The sequence below is a fragment of the Solea solea genome, chromosome 17 (genome assembly GCF_958295425.1).
Source record: "Solea solea chromosome 17, fSolSol10.1, whole genome shotgun sequence".
Classification (NCBI taxonomy): domain Eukaryota; kingdom Metazoa; phylum Chordata; class Actinopteri; order Pleuronectiformes; family Soleidae; genus Solea; species Solea solea.
The window spans coordinates 12,276,856-12,303,960 of record NC_081150.1 but is presented as its reverse complement, the minus strand read 5'-3'; the positions used below and the strand labels follow the sequence as shown (position 1 = coordinate 12,303,960).

Here is a 27,105-nt window from a genome sequence, read left to right as displayed (position 1 = left end):
GATATTTGCTTATGTCAAATGATGAATTTGTGAAAATTTCCCTTATTTTCCTCAAGAAATGTCAGGTTATTCATAATGTTTTGTAAAAAAGATACTTCATTACATGTGAAACAAAGGGAAACATTTGGAGTTCTTGTTGTTCATAGGTTATTATGCTATTATTTTTCTTATTTGTGGCCCCTGAACTAAAAATGAGTTTGACACCCCTGCTCCAAGGATTGTGGGGGAAGCTGGAGCCAGTCCCAGCTGATGCTGGATAGCCTTTCAGTGTTGATGTAAATTTAAAATTCTTCAAGTTCATGCACTTGCACCTGTGGCGGAAATAGTGATTTGTCCTTGACGTGAGGCTGTTATGTAATTACAAATCTTTGATGTAAAAAAACTGCTGCTTGAAGCAATCTTCAGCTTCGGTTCGCCAGGACAAAGTTGAATCGACAAAGTCATCTGGGGTCTGCCTCTTTGTCTTTCATTTCTGTGTCCCTCCGACCTGACAGCCCATCATAGGTCTGCTGTGTTTTCCTGTGCTCGCTCTTCCTCTTGCTGACAGCAATATCACAACAACAACAACATGTTCTTCCACTCAAGAGAGAAGACTCGAGAAATAGCCGCCCAGTGACTTGAGCCACGCCGCTGCCAGCCTAAGCACTACTATAGATGGCATTTTTATCACGGCCTCTGAAGTAAAGCCGTCGTCCGAGACCAACTCTAACGCTCTGAAGCTGTGATTGTGCCGAGGACTTGGCACTGCCTTTGCCTGTCAATAAGAGCTACGCAAATCTTGACGTTTGGCTTCCTCCACCCTGCTGGTAGCTGCGATGATATTTACCACCCGCGCGCTCCTCTCTAGGCTGCCCTTCTGTATGCCGTCATGCTGAGTCCCTGTAGGGAAGAGACACATGTGTCATATGACTCAAGCTTTAATGCCCTGCCACATGGCTGTCATGCGCACAGACCTCCCCCCATCCCCCTCCCCCCCCCTCCTCCTCCTCCTCCTTCGCTCTCAGCCAGTTGGTGTGTGTGATATAGGCTTATTTTTATGTGCGCATGAGGCTGTTTATGTCGAGCATGTGCGTCTCGTGTGTATAATGTGACTGGCCGAGGGGCTGTTTGTGCTTCACTGTCTGATTGCACTAGAATGCGGATTATGATGTGATGTGGGAACGGTGGGGGGAGGGGAGAAAAAAGGTTGAGACGTCTCCAATCTTCAGATGTATGGAGGAAAAGATCGAGGAGTTGCACTTCTGCAGGTCCAGACACAAAGCACTACAGTTCATAGTGTCTGTGTGAATGCATCATCCAGACAGGGAGTTGGCAGACTCGACAGGAGGGGGTGTATTGCTTTCTATTTCTTTTATTTTTTTTTGAACAACACCAGCAATTTCTTGTGTAGCATCAACACGGTGCAGAGCTGTAAAGATCCAAACACCTAAAACAGAGCTGCAGACGTGTCCTTGGTTTGTCATTCAGTGCAGCACCACTAGGCCCGAATCCCTGCAGCTATAGGAAGATGGGAGGTAAAGCAACACAGGAGGAGTGGAGGGATGAAGCCGCCGCAGACTGACGAAGTTGCATCTAAGTTTAGAAAAGTGAAGAGGAGGAATAGGAATTAGAAAAAAAAGGTAAAGTGTGCTGTTGGAGTGACTGCATGTGGAGCCAGCCAAGTTTCCCTGTGTTTCACAGCCATTCATCTCTGTGACTCAGAGCCCTGGTGTTGTGTGGGCGGGGTTTGCAGGGATGGGAAAGGCAGTGACTGGCTCCTGACGGTGCATTCATGCAGCCTGCTGCCCGAGCTCAATCAACCCAACTTTTCTCACAGAGCTCCACAGATCCGGCCCATCCCCTCCACGTAGTCTGCAGATCCTCCTTCCTTTATCTGTTGTGCTGGATTTGATTCACAACAAGGACAGCCCGTGAAAGAACAGACTATTCTGTAGCTTATGCCTCGCTGCTTCTATTCCAGTGATGGAGCTGCTTATTTGGGTGAGAAGCCAGAAGCCCTTGCCGTCTCCTAGACGTCAACGGGAGTGAATGATGTACAGGCAGCACTAGAGGTCTCGGCTAACCATGCCACTAGGCCCCCATTAAGCCTCGATTGGGCTCCATTGGCCTGATTTCTCTTCCTGTCTGGCGCTTGGCAATGTTTTTGCTTTCACATTAGATGCTGGTGTTGATGATTGCCGATAATACAATGAGGGAGGACAGTGGTGGGTACATTAACCCTCACTGGCACCGTCGCAGACTTGACAACATTAGAATCCAGAGAGATAGCACGTGGCGGTGACCCTTTCATTAATGTCATTTACTGTGCTGTATACTTCACTGGCAGAGTTTTTTATATATATATTGTGTAATACAAAAATGACGCCGTGGGAGCGATTGCACGTCTTACAAACTGTTGCTGCAGTGCCATGCATTTTTAATGGCTAAGGCCATTGTGGCAGGCTGTGTTCTCTGTGCGTGTGGATTTACTGCATGTATGCTTGTGTACACACGTGTAGTATGTGTGCTCTTTGTGAGCGGTCATACTTGTGAGCCAGTACGATGAGAGAATCAAGCACTTGTTTACTTCCTTTGCCTTTAAAACTGGGAATATGGAATTGCCAATATATAATGCAGTGTTCCAATGTTGTGCTTTCTGTTTTGAGCAAATGTCTTCGTCATCATCGTTGCAAAAAAATATAGGTTATTTCAGAAAGACCATGCAGATATACATTACAAGTATTACAAGTATTACAAGTTGAATTAATCTGGTTGAGTACAGTGTTAGTGTTAGCCAGTACATGGTGTGATCTTTAAAGCTTTATCCAACTGTGTCCTTTGATTTCACAGAACAAACGGATTACTTGAACGTCATTATATTAAATAACAGTGTGAGATTTGGAACCAAAATCACCGTTGTGCTGTCTTTGACATACTGCAGTGGGGATTAAAGACACTGTATATTTTTTTGCTGCAGTGTTGTTATCGGTCATGATTTAAGCCCAGTACGAGAATGTCTTCCTTATCTAAACACGTATTATTAACTATGTGATCCAACACTGCAAAGATTGAGATATGATTAAACTTAACAGGAATCTGTACATAAATTACATGCCGCCGTAATCTCCACAGAGCTGCTTCAATAACGCTGTTTGGAATGATTGTAGTTGCGGCGACTGTGTGTGGCATGCAGTTTAATGATCTAACTGTAACCTGTAAATCATTTATGAAGTGGTGGATTGTTATGGATGAACTATTCAGTGTCAAAAAGGTGTAAATCCTTGTTGAGATTAATCTTTCGATCATTCCTTTGGTCTTCTTAGTATTGCTGTATTATCCTTAATGTTTTTAGTGCTTTATTCCCCATATTTAATGTGCAGCTGAATTATTTATAATGCTAACCTTGGCCAGATCCATATATTCTAGAATTCACCATTAAAGGAAACTTCCCCGATTTGCATTTAGCTTTGTATTACTAGAATAGGGGTAGTATTTTTGAAAAATTGTGCTTCCCAACCTCAGTTTCCCCTGAGTCGAGAAATATCTTCATTATTTTCGGAATTAGCGTTGCAGTTTCAAGCCTCGGACCAAGTGTCACTGGAATTCTGGGTTTGAGAATACCTGGAAAGAGAAGACGCATTTGTTAGAATGCTGTAAATAAATCTGCTTACACACAAGACACCGTCACACACATGAGGCGGGATGTGTTATACAGTAACCGTGAGCTGCCGTCACTTTACTGCAATGCACGCGTGTATTTCCACTGTCTGAGGAAAACGGCTCACAAGCGTCTGCAGTGTCATTACCATTTATGTTTGTGTCAGAGTGTGTGTGTGCGTGCACACGTTTTTGTCGACTATTAACTTGCCACGGTTGGGTTACCCAGCAGACATCCAGGAACAGCAGTGGAATAAAAAGGGAGGAAGGGAATACGGAGAGAGAGAGATTGATCAAACAGGGAAGTGATAGAGATAAAAATGGCAGATATGGAATGAGCGAGAGAGGCAGAGAGGCAACAGAGGGGATTAGCAGCCGAGCGAGGAAGACATTCTTTCCTTTTTGTGCTTTTAGTGTGTCTTCCACTCACTGTAGGCACTTTGCCTGTCACACAGTGATGAACCAGAATGCATCCTGGTCTGTGTGCTGTCCGACGTGGCACACCACATGTCTATGAACACACACACACACACACACACACACACATAAACGGGGACAATCCTCTTGACTTATGTAACTGCCTTTGCTGCACTATGTACTCACTCCAGACCAGACCCCTCCCTCTGAGGGCCTGTATATAGTATGTGATGTGATTATGTGCGTCTGTCTCTTCTCCGTCTTCTCTATTTTTCTTTTTTTGAACCTGTTTCTTTTAATCCCTGGGACTATAGAAACAAGGTAACACACACAAACATGTACTGTGGTATTTGTGCATGTGTCTTCGGCACATCTTTCTTAACGCACAGGTGGATGCACGTCATCGAAGTATGGTCGGGCAATGAAACGAAACTTGTGTCTCGAGTACGATTATGGCCCCCAAATAATCAAAACTGAATTAATAGTGGGGGCTTTTATTCTGAAAATAACGCTTTTAATGTTGTAACGGTGTCTGACTTCCTGTCTGTCCCGCTGAAATGATCCTGATCTTAATTTTGACCCAAATAATCCTTAATCGAGCAGCCCTACATCAAAGTGCTGTTGTTTTAATTGTGTTTGATGTGTGACTTTGTTTTTTTTTTAATCCCGCATTTCAGACACAACGTCATGCTTTTACACAAACCCCGAATTACTTAATCCAGTCTCATGCATCACCTACATTAATCCATAGTCACTCTCTGGCTTTATCCTGTTCAGTCAGTCTGTGTTTAACAGCTGTAATAATCCCTACATTATTTGGATTAGTGAGACACTTTATAGTTTATAAACGATTAATATTAGCAGCGTCTAACACGGATGTTCTTTGTTTAAAGCTTATTCTGAAGCATTTTTTTTTTGAGTAGAATAAAGTGGATAAATATATTTATTTATTTCCACCGATATTGCCAGATGTTGAAAACGTTGTCTGACGTGGCTTTGCCTGCATAATAATCCACATTGTCCATGATAGCGATATGACAACAGCTCACAGTTTGTTGTTTTTGTGATGGGGTGAGGCGTGATGGGCACGTTGAATCTCAGAGTCATGTTTTGTTCCGTGAAGAAGGCGTGTCCCATTTTTGTAGAAGTACATTTTAAACGCAGTTCCATTGGCAAGGGGCAATTTTCAAAGAATCATCACAGAATCATCATGGAATAGTTAAGTGTATTTATATCTTTATATTACCCTAGTAGATATATGAAAAGATTGTCTGTTGTCATCATACATTGAAATGAGGAAATCCACGCAGACACGGGCAAACTCCACACAGAAAGGTCCCAGGCCGGGAATCAAACCCAGCCCCGTCTTGCTGTGAGGCAACAGTGCTAAAAAATGACTTTTTATTCTCGTTTTATTCTCTGGAACCTGCATAGATTTTCTTGAAGTTTAATCTTTAGGATTTTGCTCAAACATCAGGTGTGGTAAGAACATGCCGATGCTTTTATTTCCCTCTCTGTGTATAAACATGTGCAAGTGTACTGGAAGCCTTCAGTTCTGTAGTGGCTCCACTTGGCCTTCTGTCTCGCATTAATCAAAGGACAGCAATTCAATTAATATTTTATATGCTGCATGACACTTTTGGCAAGATGCCCTTCTCCAGGATGCTGCTGGCAAAGTGACAACCATACAATGTACCAGGGGTGTGTCTAATTAGTCCTAAAGCAGACACAACAGAATTCAGCAGGGATTGCTGTACAGATAACTCAATCCATCAATCTTTATATACCCAAAGATGCCCGTGTTACAGGGCTTTAATGGGTCATTGCAATGTCGTCGTGATGATGTGATTTCCCTGGGATACTGTAGCGCAGCTTTCGTTTGACCTCTCTGTCTGTTCTGTGACTTTGTGTGTTTTTCTGTTTGAGGCACAAAATCAGGTAAATTCAGCACATATAGAAAGTGTATCCCATCTGTCCCACCTGCCCCTCTTAATCCACATGAAGTGATTTAGCTGCCGCTGTCCTTGAAAACCGGAGCCGGCCTTGCACTGGTTGGTTAGATTGAAACATATTAGAGGCCAGCAGCGGCTAATCTCCTGTGGTCCTAACCTTTTTGAAAAGATTTATTTGATATCAGTTCCAGAGGGCGGAGGGAACAAATACAACACATAGTGTACGTACACTTTCTTTGCTCGGGGATAGTGTTGGGACTATGGTGAGGTTTGCTCCAGAAACAAGTGTAACATAGCTGTGTTGGGTATATTTTCAGCTTTGTAAATGATGTTCTTTTTAGCTCTTTAACACCGAGCATATCACAGAAGACACATTAGCAGAAGCGCACTGCATTACCGTAATTACACAACGGTTTGTGCTATCGGAAAAATTCCAACGGTTTCGGAAAGCTGAGAAGTTATTACGGTAATTTTACTCCCGCTGTTGTAGTAAGCCGGCGAATCAGCTTCTTTGTCACTAGAGAGTAGAGAGTTGGGAAAATGCCTACACGTAAGTTTCCTCTTTTTTGGCCTGTTTTTGGACATTGAGACAAATAATACTTAAAATATATTTTATACTGTTAAAATTTCAAATTTAATTTGTGGTGTTCATGTACAACTACAGCAGTGTTTTTCTTCATTTAAAATTGTTGATACACTATTTTAACATGCAGTTAATTGTAAATAACTGCCAGATATTGAAAGTTATTCTGGAAAAACTCACAGGACATGTTTTTATGGGTTAAAATAAGTAAAAAAGTCCAGACGGACATTTTGAGGCTTAGGGGTTAGAGGGTTAATGATTTTTTGTTTTGTTTAATGCTGCAGTTATATAGCCAAATGCACCTGTTAATATCCGGTGCAGTACCTGGCACTGTACTAATTAGATTAACAGAAGTGTCTGATAAAAAAAAAAAAAAGGTCAGATAGTTTGCATGTGTTTCTTTGGTGCTTGTGTTCCAACAAACACACACACACACACAATCTGACAGTGTAAATGTGTTAAAGGTTCATTTGGCATCGAGTTACATTCTAATATATATATATAAAAAACCTCTCTTCTACTTTGAGTGGGTAATACATAAAACCATCTAAATGCATATGCTGGCTTGTATTCGCCACATCCATTATTCATAGACAGGTGGAAACCCAGTTACACACTTTTAGTCGCACAGTTGCTTGTCTCTCTTTTCTCTCTGTGTAGTGCTGAACCATGTTTTCCCTTTAAGTAATTCTCCTATAATGCCCACTTGAGTTTTGGAAAACTTAGACGTCCTCTATGTTTTCTATCAGGTCTCATATTTCTGAGTTGTGCAGAGCATTTATTTATCCCTCTTCCTTCCATCCAATGAGATGATGTTCACATGGCAAAAATAGATCATGTGTCAGGCAGAGTTTTGCATGTGCTGCTCTCTGTGTAGACTCTCGAGCACTAGATACCCTATTGTTTGGAACGTCTGATGATGTGTGTATGGATTGAACACGCTCGATTATCATAGTCAGCCCTTTTCATATGTGCAGCCCATTAACAGCAGGGAGTTGAACACATGAGGCGAGAGAGAGCGATGAGCTCGGGGTGCAAAGGAATTACATGTGTTCCTTTGGAGACCTGGTCGTGGCGGGGTTTATGTTTAATTTATCATCATTGATTTCTCTGGTTACATAGAACGTTAAAGCATATACACTGAGGAGATACCGCATCAGGTCTAAAAATAGAAATAGAGACGCCGTATATTTGACGAGAATGTCTTGAGATCCGCATGTTTCTTGGTTGCAAATAATGATGGATTTGAAACCATAGTGGAATTGTCACTTTAAGATGTGTTTCCTAGAAAAGTTAATCCAAAAACGCGTCATGGAGACGACACAGAATGAACGCAGATGCTGTTTGTGTGTACACTGGGTGTGCAAGTGATTTCTAGGGAACATGTTATTTTAATTGACTTAAAGGTCACAATGTGTCCGTGTCATGGACTGTTTGACTGTTGGCATAGCTGTTTTACACCAGTTTGCTAGAAGTCTATTTTAACCCTCTTATGATCATCAAGATAATGAGGCTGCCTGGATTTATTTTGATTTTATGGCTGTAGAATTGTCGAAAATTGGAATTTCTGCTACTTTTTCCAAGATAACTTTCACTTTGGATATCTGGCAGTTCTTCAAACCTTTAGGAATTTAGGAGAAGCTGACGTAGTTTTTTTTTTTCCATAGTTTTTGAATTTTAGATATCACAAATGGTCTAAGAGTGAAAGTACACTCCCTGGGATTATACAGTAAAAACCTGAGTCAGGAACCAGTACCAGCTCAGAACCCCAAAATAAAAGGTCTGTTGCGCTTTGTGTCCCTAACTTTTCCACGAGCATTGACTTATGTTTAAAACATAATCACCTACATACATGATGTGAAAAATGCCTTCAGCAATTCAAACAAAAACACATCAGTAACTTCTTCTTCTTCTTCTTCTTTAACTTCTTAAATGGATAAAAATCCTAATCCTTGTTTTCCTGCCAGGACGGCAACATAATACCACAGTCACCTTTTAAGCAGGAAGTGCCCCTCGTCATCACTTAAAGAGACATCGAGCAGTGTCGAGCAGCATCAGGTGTTGGTTGGCAATGTAATCCTTAAATTGGCTTTGCATCGCTCGCACAAGGGCGGCCTGACAGTTTTGAGTAGCGGAATCACGTACGAGTACAGAAATGAAGTGCATTAATTTGTAATTCTCTTTTTCCATTCACGCGGCGTCGCTCCCTCCCTAGTGACTTCATTCACTTCCCTCGATTTCCTCTGTCACACTCTTCTTCCCCCCCATCCCCCCGGCCTCATCCAATTTCACGTCTCGCTCACATTTCTTTTTCGACATCGCTCATTTTTTGCTCGCGTGCATGCTCTTGCAGCCAGTGTTTGGCCCACGAGCTGTTCTGCTGACTCTACATTTCATAGTTTACCCCGTTTACTCTCATCCTCACTCCTCCTCTGCTCCCAATCTCTCCCATCCCTTCAGCCAGAGAATTTCCAAACCTCTTTCCCCCCCACGTTTGTTGTGTGCCTCTCTTCCCTCCCTTCGTCTCATCTGTTTTTCAGAGTATTTGCCTGCAGTAACTCAGTGCTGAGTTGTCCTGCTAAAATTATATGATGTCCTGGATTATTAACACTCTACCCCAGGGCGGAGCTGGCCACGTTCCAGGAACCTACAATCCACCCAACAATCATCCCTACAGCGTGGGGGATGTTATTTATTCATTTATTTGTTACTGTGCATCACCTCTGTGCCTGCCTCACCTGTGCTGGCACTAACCCAGAACTAATTCAGAGACAATTTTTTCTTAATAGAGTTGTGAATCTAGTAATAACTGGCCACATACTGTAGCTCTCAGTGTCTCAGCGTTGTTGTTGCTTCCCCTTAGGGCTCACAGGCCACACAGGAAAAATGTAAGCCCTCGTGGGAATGGAATGGTAGTGTAATATTAGTCTGAGAAGGTGCTCCGGTTGATATTTATCGCACTTTTTTTTTGGTAGAGACACTTAAACCGCCAGAGGACTCATCCATTTGTAGCATCTTTCGGGCCCTAATCTGCGCTTTGCTCGTGAAACCACGCGGACATGGCTCAGTCTTTTACAAGAGTGTGAATGACTACAAATGTTGAACCGTGTGCACCCAAGCAAATGGCCATTGTCAAGAATGTCATTAGATGAGTCTTGGGGACAGGGGCGCTATAATAGACGCATGTGTGTGTGTGTGTGTGTGTCGTAATGCTTTCCAAGGTGATTGTGTGGGAGCTGAGGCAGCGACAAATACTCAGCGGCCCCATCACAGTTTAATTGTTTGCCTGCGTAATAAATCAAATGTGTCAAGGGAGATTATTTATACAAGCACTGTGTTGAACAAATGAATCACCAGTTTCCTCAACTCCGGGCCTTTTTCTTGGTTATGTGTCGGTGCCTGCAGGTTGCGTGTTTATTTGCTTGTGTTTCAGCACGACAGTCCTCGTGTGTCTTTTTCTATTTTTCCCATGTAGGACTCTGATATTCACGGGGGAGCGTGAATCTCACGGCTTCCCTCGTGCCCTCTCTGTCATTGATGTATGTGTTGTTGCCTGAATGCGTTAGCAGAGGAGGAGGAGACGCGGGGGGGAGACACGGGGGGGGAGCAGATTAACGTGAACAAGTCACAGGGACCCGTTTAGAGCTGCAATGTAAACGTTCCTAAGGCTCGCAGGGTGGCGACCTGTGCCTGGCAGCACCTTGGTGGGATGCTAGTCATTGTCCGTGCTGTTGCTAAGCGACGGCTGAAAACCAGTTTCAAGCATGTTTTCAGATTCCATTGACTGGCGTGATGCTTCAGCAAAAAAACCCAAATAAACTGCCCTGCCCTTTTTGTCCAGAGCATGTTCCCATTTCTTATAAACCAGGAAAACCATGTCAGCGTTGTAAGGACGAGTCCCCGGTGGACACACAGGGATAGACTTTAATACCTGCACTGTTGGGACGACAGAAGAAAGCAGAACAGTGTGTTGACGCGATGCGTGAATGCGTGCAGCAGCGCGTCCAAATCTACGTTATTTACAAAACCCCTTAGAATGTAAGGAGGATGAATTATGTCAGATAAACATTTATTTTTTTAATTGACAAATGGAAAAAGCTCCCCCCCCCCACACACACTTTTTAGCTATAGTAGAAGAAGCAATATGAAATGTGCCAAGTCAGGGTGGCTGACAAAATGCTTACTGAGGAAAGGTATAGAGCAAAGTGCCTGGTAATAGCTGAGTGCTGGCCACGGTGCGGAGCTGGATCATGGCTCGGAGGGATGGAGACGCAGCTCCCACAGCAGCCTTTAAAACGCGATGTAAACAGTCACATGGGAGGGCAGCGGAGGTGGGTGACATGGGAGCACTCAGACAGGTCGAGGTCAAAGTGTGCCGCAGCGTTATGGGTGATTTGTAGGAGATCATGTCCGAGTGGGTGCTGAGTAAGTGTCTGATGTGATTGGGGGCTTTGCTGTACCTCTAGGCTCACTCTGTGTTCGATTTATTGTTCTCATGACATCCCTTTCATTGTTATTGTTATTGTTCACAGGTCTTACTTTCCCTGTCCTCCTCCCTTTGCTTCTTTCATGTCTTTGACCAGCCGAATCTGTCCTTGCTTCTTCTGTTCCTCCTCCTAAATTCCATCGCCGCATTCCTGATCTGTGGTTCCAGTGCAGAGCAGCCTATGCCCGAGGCCCCGCCCCTCTCACTGGCACGGTGATGTACGAGTGGCTCGACTTTGACATCACTTCAGGCTGAATGTCATAGCAAACCAGTGCTCTTTGGTTTGCTCTTTCTGGTGCTTTCTCTTAGTGCCTCACCCTCATTCTTCCTCTCCCCTTTTTATCTCTCTCCTCTACGGCAAAATGTATTTCTTTTCATTTCCGCTACTTTAAAAGACCATTTTTGACTTTCTTCTCCCTCCGACCTTAGGCTGCCTATCATACATCCTCCGATTTCTATTCTAATTATAAAGCTGGATCCACTTAATTTGTTCTGTTTCTTCCATTCACAGTCACACACACACACACACACACACACACACACACACACACACAAACAGAGAGAAGCAGTACAGGCAGCAAACCAACCCTCCTCTCACGTGAAATACAGACTCTTCCCTATTCAATTACTGTTATCAAGATCAGCTCTGTTCCTGGACAACATGGCTTCATAAAACCTGTGGTCTGATTCTCGACCGAGCCCCGGCCACTTCCTCCTATGACAACTTAGCTTTGCCAGATGCCCAGTGACTCACCTTTATTTATCAGGAAAGTTGCCCGGAGCTGCGACTAAAATAAACACATTAAAAGAAGCTGCATAAAAGTGAATTATCACTCACCTTTGACTTCCAGAATAACGAGGGGGAAATGTCATTGGACGTGACAGGACGTGAAGTGTGTGACCCACGTTCTGCTTTTCGCTCTCCGTCTTCCTGTTTGCGTCTCTCGCCCTCGTCACTGCCTGCAGTCAGTCTGACCGCTTTTAGCACGGGTACTGTGTCGTGAGAGAAGGGACGGAGACCTCGCCTTGTTAAAATAAAATCTGTGACATGTCTCCTGCCGAGTCTGTCACATGTGGTTTGAACAAAGTTTGGATTGGATTTTGGGGAACAGGAGAAATGTTCAGTCCGACACCATCTAAAACTACTACATATCCCATAAATGATTCACTAAGAAGCACTGGCTGTACCAACTAATGTCATGTGATCAGAATGTGATCGTATGAGCTTTGTTGACTTTCATTCACTCATCGTCTACCTCTTTATCCTCCACCTGAGGGTTGCGGGGGTCGCTGTGCCAATCTCAGATGACATAGGGCGAAAGCAGTCAATTTAGAGTGTCCAATTTGCTCAATCGCCAAATCTGCATGTTTTGTGACTGTGGGAGGAAACCGGAGAACCAGGTCTCGAACTTGGGTCTTCTTGCTGCAAATGCAAGGAGTCTACACCAACTGTGTGGCTCCTGTGTTGACTTTTGTTAAGACAAAAGCAAAGACACTGGTATCGGTTTTAGAAAGGAAAAAGAGGTCTCGATTGATCCCATTTTTTATTCCATAAATATTGCAACATGCAAAAATACAGGGCTTTACTCTCGTGCATTACATTATTTATCACATTTTTTCCCCCAAAGAGACAATGTGGGTGAAATCCATTTAGTTAATTACACGTGAACCCAGCACATCATCAAATTTAAGTATTATGAAAACAGTATGATCATCTTCATTAACACCACGCTGTATCTCCTGCTTTCTGTCAAGTCCTGTGAAATATTTCGGGGGGGTTTTTCTGTGGTCAAAAGCCAATGATGTGGAAACAACCTCACAGAAATTGAAATAATGCTATTCTCCAGTCTGGCGTGAAATTGAGGCAAAGACTCAGCGCCAGAGGAAATATGTATTTTAATGTATGAGGAAACACATTCTGACACAACAGTGGCAAAGAGCTAACCAGTGCCAAAGGTTTACAATAACAAACATATAAAACAACAACGCATTCATGCACTGGGTAAAGATGGAATTACCGTCATATAGTGAGAGCAGCGAGAGGGGAATTTAAATAAATACCAAAAAGACAAAGTGTTATTTTTAAGTTAAGTTGCACCTTTTACTGACAAATTAAGAATTTAATAAACAAATCGTCACGTCAAAGGTCGATCCGTCATAAGCACTAATCAATGACAAGAAAATGTTCTTACCAACGGCATATTCTGCGATAATCAAATTGTAAATCTCTCCCATTAATAAACATGACTCTTTATTTCCAACACAAATATCTCCTTTTGCCCTGTTATTTTTTGTGTTTTGAGTTTTGATGTCACTTGGACTGAATATTTTTACCTTTAGGGGCAGCACTGAAATAATTTGTTCAACACAACATCTCCGTCACACAAAAACGTCTACTTCTTACTTCCTACCTCTTTTATTTTATGCTCAACTTGGAGCATGGCTCTCTCTCGTCTACAACAGCTAATTTCTCCTGCTGAAATTCTGTCTCTGGCCACATTGTTTGCACTTAATGCCCTGAAGCTTATTCCGCTCACATTGGAAGAACGCCTGCATTTTTATATTAATTATTATGGCAACGTTTACTTGAAACACAGGAACAAATATCTGCGTTTTCCTTCCTTTTGACGGTTTGAATTTATTTGCCTCATGGCTCTTTATGACCGTGCCTGTGTCATTGTGTATGTGCGCTTCATGATAATATGCTTGTGGGGTGGCTGCCGCTCTTCAGAGAGGAGGCAGCATGAGCAGTTTAAAAAGCACAACCTTAAATCCTTTCCTCTCTTCTTCTCTCTGAGGCCCCAGAAGATTAGGTTGCCAGGCAACATTAGGAAAGAATTTTCAATTAAGTCGCTCTGAGTTAGACGGACGGCACTGTCAATGGGCCTAAACCTTCCTTTCCAACAACACGCTGCTGCATGTATGAAGGGTACACATAAAAATGACTGTGTGTGTGTGTGTGTGCTCCTTTTTAATTTACTGGTGCAACAGGAGGATTTGAAGAGCTGATGATATGAGAAATGTGGGCAGACATTTTGCTTTTAAAGACATTAACTAATTTAAAAAATAAGCTTTAGGTTTTTATTCATCCTTAAGTAGCATCATTATCATTCTGCAGATCAGTTCATCCACACTTCCTACTGACAGTCGGCTCCACTGATTACCTTCATGTCCAATCATTGTGAAGATCACACTCAAAGCACCGTTGCTTTTGTTCAAACAAACATCAGAGACCGTTTTCTCTCCTAGAAACAAAAAAGAACACAATTAAAGCTTTTACTCGCAGCATACAATGAATTATAATCTCCATTAAATGAGCTGATCTAAGCTTGTTCCCCTCACTTCCACAGCTTTTTTTTTTGCCAGCAGCACATGAGCAATGAGGACGGCCATACTAGGTCAAGTGGAGAGAGCATGGAGGTCTGGTGTCCTCGTCAACTCTCTGTGACAGAGACATGCTACTCGCTCATGAGCGAAGCATTTTGTCCAGAGTACGATGCTCTAATGTTTGACTGTTTAGTGCAGCAGGGACTAAGTCAGACCTGACGATGTCAGATATGGAGGATGCTGCTATATATATATATATATATATACTATATATAGTTGTATCCTCTTCTGTTGCAGCTGGATGCAGATGCATTTGGTATAAAATATAGAGGCAGACTGAAACCTCATTGTGCTGCACAGTGAAACATTTGATACACGATTGTTTGAAAGGGAACTGACTCCCAAAAATGTAAATTATAATGTTTCACATGGATTTCATTCAGTATTTGTTTATGATAAGGATGTTCCTCCATTGTTTCTTAGGGCTGAGATTTGAACTTCACTATTGACATTTTTTTTTTATTATTGACTAGGTGTCTAACTTCCTCTGTATGACCTTTATTTATTTATATATATATATACATATACATATACATATGTATATGTATATATATATATATATATATATACATATACATATACATATGTATATGTATATATATATATATATATATATACATACTGTATGTATATGTATATATATGTATATACATATGTATATACACATATGTACAGTATATGTATATATGTATATACATATGTATATGTATATATGTATATATATGTGTGTATGTATATATATATATATATATATGTATGTATATATACACATATTTAAAATTGATACCTAAATTAATCTCATCGTTGACAGTGAGCCAACAACCAAGATTTAACAGCGCTGTGGAAAAGATCTAAAGTGCATGGAAGTTGCTCCATGTGCAAGTGCAGAGAAGACGACCAGGTCACCTAGAAGAATTTGTTAAAATCTTTGATTTAATGAAGTTTGTATCAAAAAAAGGATAATTTGGGAATTGGTATTGAAGTCCAGATATTAATATCAATACCCAGCCTTACACAGGATCCGTCCATTCAGGCTCAGTAGTTGCTGATGTGGCACAGGTGGAGATTCTGATCATCGCTGACTTGGTGGTGCCCTGTCAGTGCCAGAGATTAGGCCATCGTCTTCACCCCTCTGGCAGTTTACAGGCTGAAATCCAGTCGAGTTTGTAGCTTTCCCTTCAGTGCATCACTGACTCTGTAGAGCTCTAGTCCTTTTAATGGACCATCCAGAAGAAGGAGGGCAAAGGCTAATCCAAACGGATGAGTTGAGCGGCAGCTTTGGTGAAAGCTGACTGGATGGAAACCAGTATGTGTGCTGTGATCCCCTGATCTTTCTGGTGAAGTTACACAATGAATTAAAGGCCGCAAGTCTCTCAGGCAATTCTTCAATTTATCATTGACTACTTCAAAAGTAATTTACAAAACAAATAAGGTCGTCACCACTGTGAATTTGCAATCAAGATGAATGAACTTGATGTGTTTGTGGCCATCGAAATGAACACAGGCCACTATTCGCTGTCCTTTTGGCTCTGATTTAGACTCCTGAGGGAAATATCTGGCTCGTTCTAAAGGCTTTACTGTGTTCACCAGCTGTTTGCCAAGTGTATGTGTGTCCGATGTTTGAGACTGGGCATGAAAGCAGCTAAAAAATGATACTGATGAGACTGGTGAGAGTGAATCAAAGCAGTCAAGCTACAAAATGGAAAAAAACAAAAGAACAAAATTACATGAAATATGTTAAAATGTTGCCAATTCAGGTGGCGCTTTTCTATATTGATTTTACAATTGACAATAAAAAAAAGTGCAGAACTTCTGTCCTCCCCCAAGAGTAATAACCAAAACACTGCCAGAGTCTCTACATGACGAATGCCCAACTACCCTGCTGCAACATTTGCAATAAGCGTTCATCTCATCAAACTGCTGAATGTTCCCTGTTTATTTTTAGCTTTAGAATTTAGAGTTTTGAAACTGTTGACGGGCGCTTCTTGCTGCGTTTTCTGCCACAGTCCAACTGTTTATACATCGTTATAAAACAAAATACAGAGAGAGTCCACGTGGAGCTGATCGATTGAATCTATGTTAAGTGAACTAATTTGGCATTGACTTGAATTGAACTGTTATGCGCCACAGCTTAAAGCACAACCGTGACCGTGATTACACACAATTAATTGTTGTCACTGTTGTCAAATATATTGATGTATTAATGAAGTAGAAACTTAGGAGACAAACATTACTTGTGTATTTGCTTATAAAGACCAGAGATGGAAAGAGTACTGAAATATTCCACTCAAGTACCACTATTTTGAGTAAGTAAAATTACTGGTCTAAAAAAAAAAAAAGTAGCTTGTTTATAATTTACTCCGAGTAAAAGTTACTCAGTTACTTTAATAACAAGGTCTGGTCCTGCAAAATTAAAGGCAATCCTTTACAAATTGCTGCCAAAATAAAATATGTAAACACAAAATGTATCAGTCAAAGTGGGTCAAAGGTCATAATTCACCTGTCCTCGTCATTCACCTGTCCTCATCGTTCACCTGTCCTCGTCGTTCACCTGTCCTCGTCATTCACCTGTCCTCGTCGTTCACCTGTCCTCGTCGTTCACCTGTCCTCGTCGTTCACCTGTCCTCATCGTTCACCTGTCCTCGTCGTTCACCTGTCCTCCGGTGAATTGGTGGTAATTATTGGTGCAATTTTTTAAAAGTAAATTCAGGCCGACATTTTTTTCCTCAGTAATGGATGTGATTTAAAACATACAGTTTTAGTACAGTTGGTCCAAAAAAAGGTACAGATACAAATGCAAAGCATCAATTTCACAGGAAAGAAAAAAAACGGTGTATTATTGTGGCTGTGGCTTTGTTGATGTGGCTGCTTTATTTCACTGGGATGTTCACAGCACACCTCAGGAATGGTTACATACATTATAACTTAATAAATGACTGTGGTGCCGGTTTGTGGGCTGACAAACGGCACAGTTTGAATTAAATCCGTACGGGAGCTCTGCTCGTGCATCGTTGCTGCTGCTTTTGGCTGCCATTGTCATTACCAGCACTTGATGGGATTTATTTCTGTATGTAAATGCATCGGTGATCATCAGGCATTTCTTGATCCATCTGTATTCAGAAGGAGCTGCGCGTCTCAAACTGTGTTTTCAGTCGGTTGGCACAGCGGGCAATTTACATTACCTGCTGACATGCTCCGATACACCACCTCCCAAGATGTACACACACACACACACACACACACATTCACATACATATGCATATAAGCATACATAGATATGCAGCTACACACATACAGGCTTAAACATGTGCGCACACCCAGTTTCCTTTTAAGGACTCACATTGGCTTCCAATCGTTTGGACAGCCTAACCAAAGTGTTAATCCTAACCATAACCACTTAATGCCCAACCCTTATCTTAACCTAATTAGGGCAGGAAAGGTCCCAAAGAGGTAACAAATACAAATACACACACGCTAACAATGAGCAATCATGTCACCCCCGGGGTGTTAAACCTCTGTGGTTCTCCTGTAGGAATAACTGCGGCGCTCTGCCTCAGTCCTTAGAGTCATGGGAAGAATGAATGGGTATAATCAGTGAGTTCACCTATTCACTCTTTCCGGGAAGAGGAGCTCATTATTCTCTGTTTCTCCTTTCTCCTTCCCCTGCTCCTTCCTTTCCGTCTTTTTTTTTTTTTTTTGTCTCCAGCCTTCATCCTATATCCCCCGTCTACCTGTCTTCTCTTGCATCTTTCATCAGTTATCGACGTCTGTTCACCAGTCCCTCTCTCACTCGTTCGTCTAACCGGCTTCTATTTCTGTTTAACAGCATTATTTTTAAGTCGGCATGACTTGCTGTACATCTGAATTGCACACACTGGTTTGGTATTTGGCCTCTGTGTGCCTTGATTTTACGACCGTCAAAGCATATAGAGGTTATTTTGTGTTACAATTTGTGTTACAAATATTGTCGAGTAATAAAAGGGATGTGATTCACCGGCATCTAAAAGAGCTTAGTCCTGCAAAGTAGAGATCCTCCCTTGTTGTGGGTGATGAATACGTCCGTGCTCTGTTGGTAGACCATAAAAATGTCACTGAGAATATTCCATTTTCCTTCCCAGCGTGTAACCAGCTAACAGATGTTTTGACCTTTTAAATCAGGTGTAGGAGAGGAATGAATTACCTTTCAAATATGGAGGTACCTTTCCCTGGCACCATATCTGGGAGAAATATGTGCATTTCTACACAAACAGACACAGACCTCACACTTTCTGATCATTTCCACGGGTGAAACCGTACGTTCCTTGACAGAGAACCCTGCAGGTTTGGTCGTCCAGGTGTGGAGTGCTACTGTCAGCACGAGAGTGGAGCTGCTGTTATCCAGCTACAGTTTCTCATCAATGAGGTAAGTTAAAAAAACATTTTCAATCCCCTATTGTGAAGCCACAAGATTCATGATTTGACCAGAAATAAGTGTAGAACTGGCCAATCAAGGCCAGTGGAGGCGAGCTGGGACCATAGTGGAAAAGAGTCATTATGTGCCATGCTTTATCTTCAGTTTTCTTTATAATGGGAACATAATCGACATCATGTTCTAAGACCATTAACTCCTGAGGTATACATTTATGACATTATAAATAAAGTGAACAGTCGGCTCATTTTCCCATACACCGACCTCCTTAGACCGTCTCGCTTTTCAAAACTGGAAGAATATATTAATTTTATATGCAGTACACTCGCCACAAAAGCCCAGTGTGCTGTCTTACAATCTGTAGACCTGGAGGCAGATTCAAGGATGTTCATCCCTGTTAATCACATCTCACGTCTAAAATGTGCAAAAAAATACTTCCTCCCCGTGTGCCAGTGAAGGTTGTGTAAAATTGCTCACCTGGCTTATCGGCTCATCTTTCTCCACTTGCTCCTTGTTTTAACACAGTGAGCTCTTCTTCCTCTGCCATGTACGCTGCCAAGAGTAAAAAACAGCCATTCAGCAATTTTTTGCCCTGCTATGAGTAGGGTTGCATATTGATTCTCATAACAACATTAAACATTGATGCAGAGAATATTATTATTTTTTAATAAATTATACTGAAGTCATGAAAATATTAATGACTTCAGTTAAATAAAGGGATACCCACACTTTTATTTTCCATCATTTCATCATATACTGCATATGAATATGGACATCTAACAATCTAACAATGTTTAGTTCCCAGAATGTTCTGGGAACGTTACCTTTTGGTTGCGGGAACGTTCCCTAAAGGTTCTCCTGTGTTTCTATGGAAAGTTTTCCTAATGTTAGTTTTTGGTTGCACCTTTTGTTGCCAGAACGTTCCCACAACGATACTTTGTCACAGCCCTCATACAACTTTTAGAGAACGTTCCCTAACCTTTTATACATTAACATGACAGCATTCATTAAGTATTATTATTTTAAACTGTACACAGTAGTAGACATAGTTGCAGTCTTAGATGAATGCACAGGCAAAGTTGATAGAATTAAAAGTTTTATTTTCAATTATATATATATATATCTATCTATCTATATATATATATATATATACATATATATGTGTATGTATATGTATATGTGTATATATGTATATATAACTTAAGTTTTATTTTCAATTAACCAAAATATATACAAGTATATATGAACAAAATATATAGTTATGTATATATATAATCAAATCAAAATGGAAAACAAACTCCAAATACAAAATAGTAGTCGTAGTAGAGTAAATTACGCCCAGATAGTGGGTTGCACTGTATCTAAATTGCCTGTAAACTATTTGGTGGGGAGTTAATGGTCTCAGATGCTAGTTTCAGGTCTTCTTCAATAGCACATGATGTCAGTAATGTCAATGATGTTCCCATTTACAAGACAATAGATGCTAAACATGGCACAAATACGTGGACACCAGTGAGACTGACAGACAGATGGTGTCATATGAATATGTGCCTGGTTGCAGGTTACATCTGTGAACGTTTAAAATACTATCATGAACATTTTGAGGCTCCACTATGGTGATATTACGACCACTTTTCATTTTATACTGTATGCTACGTCCACTCAGCACAGCTCATAAGAACCATGACTTTGTTCTGTATCGACAACAGTGGTGAGTTTTTAAACAGTCTACCAAGAGGACGTTGAATGGAAACAACTCTTTTCCATAACTATTATTGTGGTTGTTTGCATCAAACCACCAGAAAATCCCAGATTTGCAACTCACTGCTTCGTAAAAAAAACCCAAAGAAAAACCAGCTCAGCTGAAATAAGCACTTCTGTCACATTGTGTGATTGACAAACTGCGAATATGCCCGGAATACTGACAGCACCTTCTGATTCATATTCAAAAAAGTTTGAATGACTTTCTTGACTGATTCATATTTATGAGAGAGGCAGTATTTCATGGTCAGTTTTTGTGTGTGAGTGTGTGTGAGTGTGACTCAGCAGCTCAAACATACCCTGTGGGAGAGGAAGATGATTTTTTTAGTGCCTCCCACATGCTCACATAGACTCATATACATCTTATGAATCACCATGGCTACCTGGGAGAAAGCTGCCTGATTTAAAATCAGCCTGCGTTTCCAGGGAATGAAGTCTGACTCACGCATGTCGCGCTTAAGGGCAAAATGTGCCGTCGTCTGTCGATCTAATCGTTAACATCCCTTTAGTTAGAACTCACGTGGATGATGCCTTTCATTCGAAATGGTTGAGTTTGTTAATACATGATGAAATGCCTCCTGTGTTGTGACAGGGTGCACTGGTGAGCGCTTTGGCCGATGACACCGTCCATTTGTGGAACCTGAGGCAGAAGAGACCAGCCATCCTTCACTCCCTTAAGTTCAACAGAGAGAGGTAACAGGTTCACACACACACACATCACTGCAAATGCTGTAAAAGTCTGCAAAGTCCATCTTGCTGCCACTCTCTCTCTTTTTTTCTCTCCCTCCTCAGTGAGGCCATCACACTTGCTTTGGTGTGACGTGAATTGTGGCTCTCGGAGCTGGGGCAGTGTCACAGTTTGCTGTGTGTGTGTGTGAGAATGTTCTTTTTCACTGACTGTCATACTGTATGCAAACAGACAGCATTTCATTTGGCAAATGTGTCCGTGTGCCTGCAGAACTGTGCACAGGGCAAAGGAGGAGAGGAGAGGAGAGGAGAGGAGACGCATTCTCTCTCTCTCTCTCTCTCTCTCTCTGTTGGCCCAGAACTAAACACTCATTATTTGGATCACTTGCTCTGCCTCTGATGCTTCCCTCATCCCTGGGCCACAGGTGTAAACTCACCCAAACACCTGAAGGTTTACGCCGGCAGGTTGTTACACACAAATAAACAAAAACATTAGGACAAAATTAAGTCACTTGGGTGAATGATATCCATGACTGCTCACACTTTTACTTTATCATAAATGCATGCACACCTAATGGCGGTGACTTGAATGCGAACCTTATATTATTACCAGTCCTATTTTAAGGCATATAGTGCAGAGCTGAACTGCAGAGCGGCCACAGGGGGTGGCTGCTTTGAATCCCCACCAATCCCCATTGCTTAATGGTAAATTGACCCTAAATTGGCCTTAGCCATGGGGTGGGCCACATCCAGTGTACTCCAAGTGTTAGGCCCTAGTCTGGATTAACGAGAGGGTTGCATCAGGAACAAAAACAAAAATCAAAAATCTCTACCAAATCAAGGGAAATGTCAAAAAATATAAAATAAATAAAACATAATAAGGCATATAGTTCTTAAATACATGAAAAATGATTTGAAATATTGACTGGGTTAAGGTCACTTCAGGTTGCTGGGGTAATTAACTGAATTTGTTCATCAAATTTTTATTTTAGTTGAGTTAAAATTCCATTCAAGTGCAAATGATTAAATCTCTTCTTAGTGGAGTTTTTACTATTACTGACAAATTGTCTAATGTATTTTACAATCTAACAGTGAAAGAATCAAAGGCAATTCTTAAATGTGAAAGTCAGACTTTTTTGTGAGAGGACCTCCTCTGACATTTCAGAATTGCAGCTGCAGTATTTCCTGATGAAAGCATCATTTTGGATTAAGAAAGAATTCATGAATAGTAAAAGGTTGCAAAAGGTCAGTCATACACAGATGCAGATGCAAATGAGCTATTCAGCTCACCCTGGTATAGACCTGGTTCTGTACATGGTCCCTGTCATCGTAAGGTAAAAATATCACTTTGACCATAAGGAATTAAAGCCAAAACTGGGACTAAAAAACATGCAAAAACGAGCAGGGTGCATTCCTGCCTACATTCAATGACTCAAATGCAAAGTCACTTCACCTAAAAGAAGTTTGTGTCACTGTCTCCTCCCATCACAAACACACTTCTAACCCATCAGACGTAATTATACTACTGACCATCGATCTGTCACCGTGGACGTGGTAACAGCGCTAAAACGTCAGAGCCAGTGATCCACGAGGACGCTGATGTGATGGACAGGTGGCCAGCAGCGGCTTTGAGGGCGGGTTGTGTTCTTTGCGGAGGCGCTTGACCACCTCTGACATTTAAAAAAAAAAAAAACAGGGCCTTCCAACGCAACGCAGCGACCCTGAAAAACAGCGTCAGAGAGGAGGCGAGTCACTGCACGGGGGGGAGGGGGGAACAGCCTCAACGTCACTCGAGACATGGAAGTGTAGAAGAAAACGGAAGCAACTCCTAGAGGAGTCGTAGTGAGTGGAGAGAAAATACGGCTTGTGAGAGGAGGATTTGATGAGGATTGCAAAGTAGAAATAGCAAGGGAAATAACTTAAAAATAAAAAAAGGTAAGGGTGAGCAGGAGTAAAGCCACTTTTCATCCCCTGGTTTAAAACGAAGGGGAATGAATTCTGCCTTTCACGGCTCATAAATATGTAAAGACTGGTCAATTAAACATGAAACTGCAAATGGACTCAAAACTACACTTCTGTTTTACCTGACAGTCTCTCTTTTTCTGCTTATTGTACAATACCTATACTTATAAATCATATAACTTGATAGTGACAAGTTTTCATCTTTACCATTAGATTTTCAGCTTATATATACACAAAACAATAGGTGAGGGTTTTGAGATGAGTCCTGCAAAAATGTTCTGGCAACCTGTCAACAAAATTTCCTCTGTGTCATGGAGAGTAATAAAAATGACAGCAACTTCATGTGTGGAACACTTATAACCTCTTAAATCCCATATAACGATTATATACATATATATATATATATATATATATATATATATATATATATATATATATATATATAAAACTCTATATAGGACACTATATAAATGGTACATCCCTGCTGTTTGTGTCATTTATAGCGCCAGTGCTGTGCAGAGAGAAGGAGGCGTTTTCACTCTGGCAAAGACAGAGCACTTCTGGTATGGACAGGCTGTCATGTCATTTTTGGCGCTCACTGTGCTGTGGGTCTGCATGGAGTGTGGCCCAGGCAGAGTTAGCAGGCCTGCAGGATTATACTCTCATCATACAGTTTAGTCAGAGATCCACGATTGGACAAAAGGCTGCGAATAGTTCCTCGCCCTGTGATGTTTGTTTTTGTAAAAGTGTGAACACACCTCTGGAGTTGTCCAAGGAAAAACAAGGTTATCAGTTAAGACTTATTTTATAGAAGTGAGGCCATTAACTGCAGGTGTTTTTTTTAGGACAGTGTTGCAGGATGGAAACTGACTCTTCCTGTAACGGTGTTGGTCACCGGCTGTCGCTCCCATTCGCTTTTTTTTTTCTATTTGCCTTTGCTCCCTTGTTTTTCACCCCCGTCTGACTGTTTGTTCAAAGCTTGGCATTAACTTGTCAGGGTGAAGAGGACACGGCAGCCATTTCCTGCATCAACAAAAGCACAGTCACCCAACCAGAACTGCCTCGTCAGTCTCCTAATGGGGTGCAGCAGGAACAAAAAAAAACAACATCCTGTCACACAGCCAAATGAAACATTCATGTTCAAACTGACCCAAATATTTTTTGAGCTGCATTATTAACCACAGAGATGGTTTCTGATTGGACGTCGCATCTGGGTTGGTGGGTGTGTGCTCACGTGTACCTTAAGAAACACTTACTTTTATTTTTTTGTTTGAATTTAAACTTAATTTAACCTGAGAAACAAACTTACCAAGTTTGGTAGGAGAAAGAAAATGAAGTGACACATGAATTGATTCACTTTCACTGCTTTCTATTCAATCTTTGCAGAGAAAATCAAAAAGCACTGCAGGTATGTCAGTTCCCTCCTTCCTCCATCCTTCCATCCTTCCTTCCTCCCTCCCCAGCTCAGTATTTAAGTTGATGTAGAAGAAAGACCTGGAGCATCAGCATCCACTCACCCTTCCTTTGTTCTGTCCGTCCGTCCTTCCTTCCTTCCTTCCTTCCTTCCTTCCTTCCTTTGTTCTGTCCGTCCATCCTTCCTTCCTTCCTTCCTTCCTTCCTCCCTCCCTCCCTCCCCAGCTCAGTATTTGAGTTGATGTGGAAGGAAGACCTGGAGCATCAGCATCCACTCACTCACCCTTCCTTCCTTCCTTTGTTCTGTCCGTCCATCCTTCCTTCCTTCCTTCCTGCCTTCCTCCCTCCCCAGCTCAGTATTTGAGTTGATGTGGAAGAAAGAAAGACCCGGAGCGTCAGCATCCACTCACATCAGATCACAGGCACTAGGACAGAGGAGAGAAGGGAGGAGAGGAGAGAAGCCGAGACAGACTGGGCCTCAGCCAGAGAGCAGTGAGTCAGTCTGTGGGTTGGAGTGTGGGGATACAGGGAGCGCGAGAGAAATCCTGTCGAGTCATTCTGGCGTAGGATGCTCTCGTCACCTCGTGGCCTCGCAGCAATGCGTTGCAGGTTTGGATGCTGTCGTCAGTGCAGGGTGATCTGATGGGAGATAATTGGTGGAGGGGCAGGGATGGGGGGGGGGGGTGTGGTTGGGTTAGCAGGGGTCACTACATGTACACTCATTTACAAAAATGAGATATTTTTCTGAGGACATTTCTGGAACAGACTCACTGTGTTCTTGATACATGTGGGTTTAGGCACGAGGAAAGATCAGTCACTTTCTATCAGTAATTAAGCAGCATAATGTGATGTCAGTGGCAGTCGCACAGTTCCTTTTACATAAGACTCTGGTTTGGTTTTCAACATCAGTGCGTCAAATAAACAAGAACATAGCGCTACTGAGTAGGCACGAGATGATATGAACATTTGCCATCACAATTATCCTTACCAAAATAATTCAAGACATTATTGTGATGACTGAAAAAAAAAATCTGTTTTAATTTATAGAATTTCTATTAAAACAGGACTGTATGTTGTGGAGTTACACATGATTTTCATGTCATTCAAATGAAATCATTAATGCTTTTCTCCATTCACCACGATTAACTTATTGTAAGAGCTTTTTATTATGCTCACTACATTTGTGCTTTTATCTCTTTGTCCTCCTTGACCTAATACTTGTACACGTGCTCTGTATTTTTAAAAACAGTGATAGTGAGGTAATGTCTGTGTAGTTAAAAATAAGATGAAGTCGCATACTTGAATTGATTTTTGGACGTGCTCTGTGTTGGAGTGGCTAATCAGATTAGATTCCTCTTAACTGAAACCATGCTTGTCCTGTCAGATTAGAATAAACTTCTCCATCCAGTTTGGATTTTTGCCAAATAGATACTGCACGCCCACCCATATCTGTATAATTCGAATTTATTCTCCAACAGCGATGGGCAGTCACCCTTATGTCTAATGTTCTTGCTGCTAAATAATAACACTTCTCTGTATGGTCTCATCACTACTCTCAAACTAAAGCGAAAGCAACATCTGTATTTTCAGTTACTGTTAGATAGTTTTGTAACAGTAATGGCCAGATGGGATGGTGGCAGATAAACATATGTTGCTTCGATTAAACGGCAGTTTTATTCTCATACATGATCAATATTCAAACTAGGGCTGTTTGAAAATAACCGTTTCTAAGACAACATTGACACAATGAGAGCACTTCACAATCGTTTATGGTCAATTAATGTTGCTTGATAATTTTCCAGTTGCTAGAAGCTTTGTTCCTATTTCTTTTTTTACAGATATGTTAAAATTCACATCTCAGATCATATTTATGCGACTGCTTTAACTGATTAAAAAGTAGCCTTGTGCATTAATATAGAAAAGAAGCACAGGCAGTGCATTGTGGAATCAAATTGATTTGAATCATTGACGTGACAAATCGTAATCAGATAGAAAAATGAGACCAGTGAAGATTCCCAGCCCTAATTGTCTGCAGCTGTCTTTCTTATTATGGTGCATTGGACCACTTTTCTTCAGTTGGTTTAGATATATTACATTGTAATGTAAGTGTTGTATTTATATTAGTTTATATAATATTTTTATTATATTATCTTACATGTTGTTTTCTAAAGCAAAGGTGCACCTTTTGTACCACAACATTAGTAGTCTGTACGGAGTATTAGAGACACTTGTAAAACAAATATTTTGATAGAAAGAAAACAATAATTAAACATCATGAATTTTGAGATTAAAGTCAGAGTTTGAGAAAAAAAAAAATTCTAAAATTAAAGTCAGAGTTCTGAGATTGAAGTCAGAATTCAAGATGGAAGTCAATACTCTGCCGTAAATCTGCCATTAGATTTAATGTAATAAA

General features: G+C 41.3%; 1 protein-coding gene across 3 annotated transcripts in view; it reads left to right on the top strand.

Moving 5' to 3' along the window:
* The window catches only part of stxbp5a (syntaxin binding protein 5a (tomosyn)), an 83,640-nt gene that overhangs the window by 11,515 nt on the left and 45,020 nt on the right, over window positions 1-27,105 (top strand). For all 3 annotated transcript variants that reach the window (XM_058613296.1, XM_058613295.1, XM_058613294.1), the window contains exons 4-5: window positions 18,782-18,863; window positions 21,223-21,323. In XM_058613296.1, coding sequence (XP_058469279.1) covers window positions 18,782-18,863; window positions 21,223-21,323 — 183 coding nt within the window. The remainder of the gene's footprint in view (window positions 1-18,781; window positions 18,864-21,222; window positions 21,324-27,105) is intronic.